This window comes from Raphanus sativus, unplaced genomic scaffold (genome assembly GCF_000801105.2).
Source record: "Raphanus sativus cultivar WK10039 unplaced genomic scaffold, ASM80110v3 Scaffold5317, whole genome shotgun sequence".
Classification (NCBI taxonomy): domain Eukaryota; kingdom Viridiplantae; phylum Streptophyta; class Magnoliopsida; order Brassicales; family Brassicaceae; genus Raphanus; species Raphanus sativus.
Window position 1 is genome coordinate 1 of NW_026620617.1, and position 4,038 is coordinate 4,038.

Here is a 4,038-nt window from a genome sequence, read left to right on the forward strand (position 1 = left end):
GACGTCGGATCAGAGCCAGGAGCTGAAGCCTTTGGTGATCCCCAAGTCTCTTATGGCTAAGGAAGAGGATGAGGATGATGTGGATTTGGGATCTGGGAAGAGCAGAGTCTCTATCTTCTTTGGTACTCAAACTGGAACCGCTGAAGGGTTTGCTAAGGTAAGTGTCTTTTGTCATTTTTATGGTTATGTTGTTGACTCGGTAGCTCTAGATGTTGGATGTGGCTTTCTTTCTGCTATTTGATCCATCATTGTGATTCAAAGAATTGGTCTTTATGAGAAACATTTTCATTTTTTTTTTAATTTTATCATAGGCATTAGCAGAAGAAATCAAAGCGAGATATGAAAAATCTGCAGTCAAAGTCATTGACTTAGTATGGTTTTACTTACACTATGATTCTTTTCACATTCTGCTAGTTTTAATCACTTGATTTGATTTGATTGGTTATGATGGTTTTGATCAGGATGACTATGCTGCCGATGACGACCAATATGAAGAGAAGTTGAAGAAGGAAACTTTGGCCTTCTTTTGTGTTGCTACGTAAGACTTATTCAATCTGTTAGTGATTTCTCTTCAAGGGTTTGCTGGATTCATTTATTTGATAACTTGTTTAGTTATGGAGATGGAGAGCCCACTGACAATGCTGCTAGATTTTATAAATGGTTTACGGAGGTTTGTAGCCTTTAAATGCAACAAATCAATTCAAAGTATTATTATTTTCTGATTTGATAGGCTTTATGTAGCCTTCTTTACAGAGGTTTGTCCCCTCAACAAATTAGCCACTCTTGTGTTTCACGTCTCCAGGGAACTGAAATAGGGCTTCAAAAACTAGCATATGGTGTGTTTGCTCTTGGTAATCGCCAATATGAACATTTTAATAAGGTACTCCTGTAAAAAATGGTGTCTGCTTCAGCTTATGTATTTTCTCCCGGCCTTACTAATGGTATTTTAATTTCTTGGAAACAGATCGGGATAGTTCTTGATGAAGAGCTCTCTAAGAAAGGTACATGAGTATTTTTTTATAACTCTTTTATCTAGTGCTAGATATTGAAAAGACACCGTAGGACATATTGCTGTGATGTTGCCTATGATAATAATGAGAATGGATGTTTTCTTTTCTCATTGGTGCTTGGGGGAAAACGTAATTATTATTGCCACATTCATTGCAGGTGCAAAGCGTCTTATTGAAGTTGGTCTAGGAGATGATGATCAGAGCATTGAGGATGATTTTAATGCCTGGTTTGTTTCTTATTCTCTGTCTTTCGTTTGCTACTGCTTCAGAGTTGGCTTCATTATTAATGTGTTTCAGTGAGAGATTATTTGACCTCTACTCTCTATAATTCATTCTTTTTCTTTTTTTTTTTGCAGGAAAGAATCACTATGGCCTGAGCTAGACAAGCTCCTCAGAGGTGAGGATGATACAGGTGTGGCAACTCCATATACAGCTGCTATTCCTGAATACCGGCTGGTGATTCATGATCCTAGTTTTATATCTGAGAAATCAATGAACTCGAATGTTGCCAACGGAAATGCTGCTATTGACATTCATCATCACCGCAGGTATATGAAGATCCCTGTAATATATACTGGAACACACTGTTAGATTTTTTTTTTGTTGCATTCTAAAATTTGTTTCTTATTGGAAACAGAGCTGATGTTGCTGTGCAGAGGGAGCTTCACACACCAGAATCTGATCGGTCGTGTATTCATCTGGAGTTTGACATATCTGGCACTCATATTACGTAAGTATCCAACTCTGACCAATGTTTTAGTCAACAGCAGGTTGTCATGTAAAGAACCTATGAAATTCCACCTGTGTATAGCAAAAACTAATGGCATCTTCTCTGTGCAGATATGAAACAGGAGACCATGTAGGAGTATATGCTGAGAATCATACAGAAATAGTTGAACTAGCCGGAAAATTGCTTGGTCACTCACTAGATTTAGTATTTTCCATACATGCTGATAAGGAAGATGGCTCACCATTGGGATGCTCGTTGCCGCCCCCCTTCCCTGGTCCATGCAATCTTGGTACTGCTTTGGCAAAATACGCAGACCTTTTGAGCCCTCCTCGAAAGGTTAACTTATGTTCATTGTGAGATCAGCATCACACAGATCTTTTTTTTCTGGTGGTTTTGGATTTTGCTTGTTTTAATCAGTGAACTTGTTTTCTTTCGGGTTTCAGTCTGCGTTAGTTGCGTTGGCAGCCTATACCACTGAACCAAGCGAAGCAAAGAAGCTTAAACATCTGACATCACCTGATGGAAAGGTTCTGAACCACTGGTATATCTAATTGTTTTTCCTCTTGATTTAAGTTTTCATGAGTTAACATCTTTCTGGCTCTAGGGTGAATACTCAAAATGGATTGCTGCAAGCCAGAGAAGTCTTTTAGAGGTGATGTCTGAATTTCCATCTGCAAAACCTCCACTAGGTGCGTTTTTTGCTGCAGTAGCTCCTCGCCTACAACCTCGTTACTACTCCATCTCATCCTCGCCAAGGTGACTGTTAATTTTTGAGGTACCAGTTGTTAGCAGAAGGAAAAGAGATTCTCTGTCATCCAAAATCTCGCTTTATTTTTGTAATACAGGTTGGCGCCAAATAGAGTTCATGTTACATGCGCACTAGTATACGGTCCGACTCCTACTGGTAGAATCCACAAGGGGTTGTGTTCGACGTGGATGAAGGTGATTCTCACCTTCATTTTTTCACTATCTTTTAGCTCGCTTTTTGTTTTTGTAATACCTTTTGAAAAACTCAGAATGCAGTTTCTGCGGAGAAAAGTCTTGAATGTAGTGGAGCACCAATCTTTATTCGAGCATCTAATTTCAAGTTACCGTCCAACCCTTCAACTCCAATCGTTATGCTGGGACCTGGGACTGGCCTTGCTCCTTTTAGAGGATTTCTTCAAGAGAGGATGGCACTAAAAGAAGATGGAGTAGAACTAGGTCCATCTTTGCTCTTCTTTGGGTGTAGAAATAGGCGAATGGTGAGATTTGTTACAATCGATTCACCTTTTTCATCGGCACGGCAGTGACATCAGCATGTTGACCTGCTGCCTCATGTATGAATTGCAGGACTTAATTTACGAGGATGAACTCAATAACTTTGTTGATCAAGGCGTAATCTCTGAGCTCATAGTGGCATTCTCTCGTGAGGGAGCACAGAAGGAGTATGTTCAACATAAGATGATAGAGAAGGTAAGCATATCCGTGGATCTATCAGCATGTAAAGTATTCTCATTCATCTGCATTTAATTTTGTGTTCAGGCAGCACAAGTTTGGAGTCTAATAAAAGAAGAAGGATATCTCTATGTATGTGGTGATGCTAAGGGCATGGCGAGAGATGTCCACAGGACTCTAAATACCATTGTTCAGGAGCAGGTATGAATGAGCATTGTAAACCAAGTAGTAGAATTTGCGTTTCATGTTTGGTTTGTTTTGGTTGAACCCCTTGGAAGACTAATACCAACTAATGTATAATGTTATCTTACAAATTTTCCAGGAAGGCGTGAGTTCGTCAGAGGCAGAGGCTATAGTTAAGAAACTTCAAACTGAAGGAAGATACCTCAGAGATGTCTGGTGATTGATGATGTTTCGTTTTTGGGGATGCTCTGCCTTTTTTCCAAAAGATTTCTTGATAGGAAGGCTGCTTTTACCATTTAGATATTTTATTTGTTTATTTTCCTTCCTCTTGTCTCATTTTCTTACTTACTATAGTCAAAGATTCAAAGATTTGTCAAAAGTGTCTCTTTGTATGGAACAAAAGTATTGAAGGGACGAAAGACTTACAGTCCAATAAATCTGGGGAATGAAAAACTCCATGAGATTTTAGTATCCTCTTGAGTCTTGACGTTGTTCGGCTGCTTTAAGCTTTAAGATGGTGCAATCTTCTCCCACTAATGCATGCATGCCTTGCGCGAGCACATTTATTCAAAAAAGTTGTATCAACACATTGGTGATAGATGACCAACAACTTTTTTATATGGGCGCGAAAACTGATCATTTCGTTACCACTTAGCACTGACACAATCTTTATCAATT

General features: G+C 39.1%; 1 protein-coding gene across 1 annotated transcript; it reads left to right on the plus strand.

The window, feature by feature from the left end:
- Positions 1-4: 4 nt before the first annotated feature.
- Positions 5-3,833, plus strand: LOC130507710 (NADPH--cytochrome P450 reductase 1-like; the record flags this gene model as incomplete). Its single annotated transcript, XM_057002378.1, has 17 exons — positions 5-157; positions 312-371; positions 462-538; positions 613-670; positions 803-880; positions 965-1,001; positions 1,168-1,237; positions 1,367-1,558; positions 1,648-1,740; positions 1,851-2,076; positions 2,184-2,267; positions 2,345-2,496; positions 2,586-2,682; positions 2,757-2,984; positions 3,073-3,195; positions 3,265-3,378; positions 3,500-3,833. Coding segments are annotated over 17 exons (1,923 nt in total), but the record flags the coding sequence as incomplete, so codon positions are not given.
- Positions 3,834-4,038: the final 205 nt, after the last annotated feature.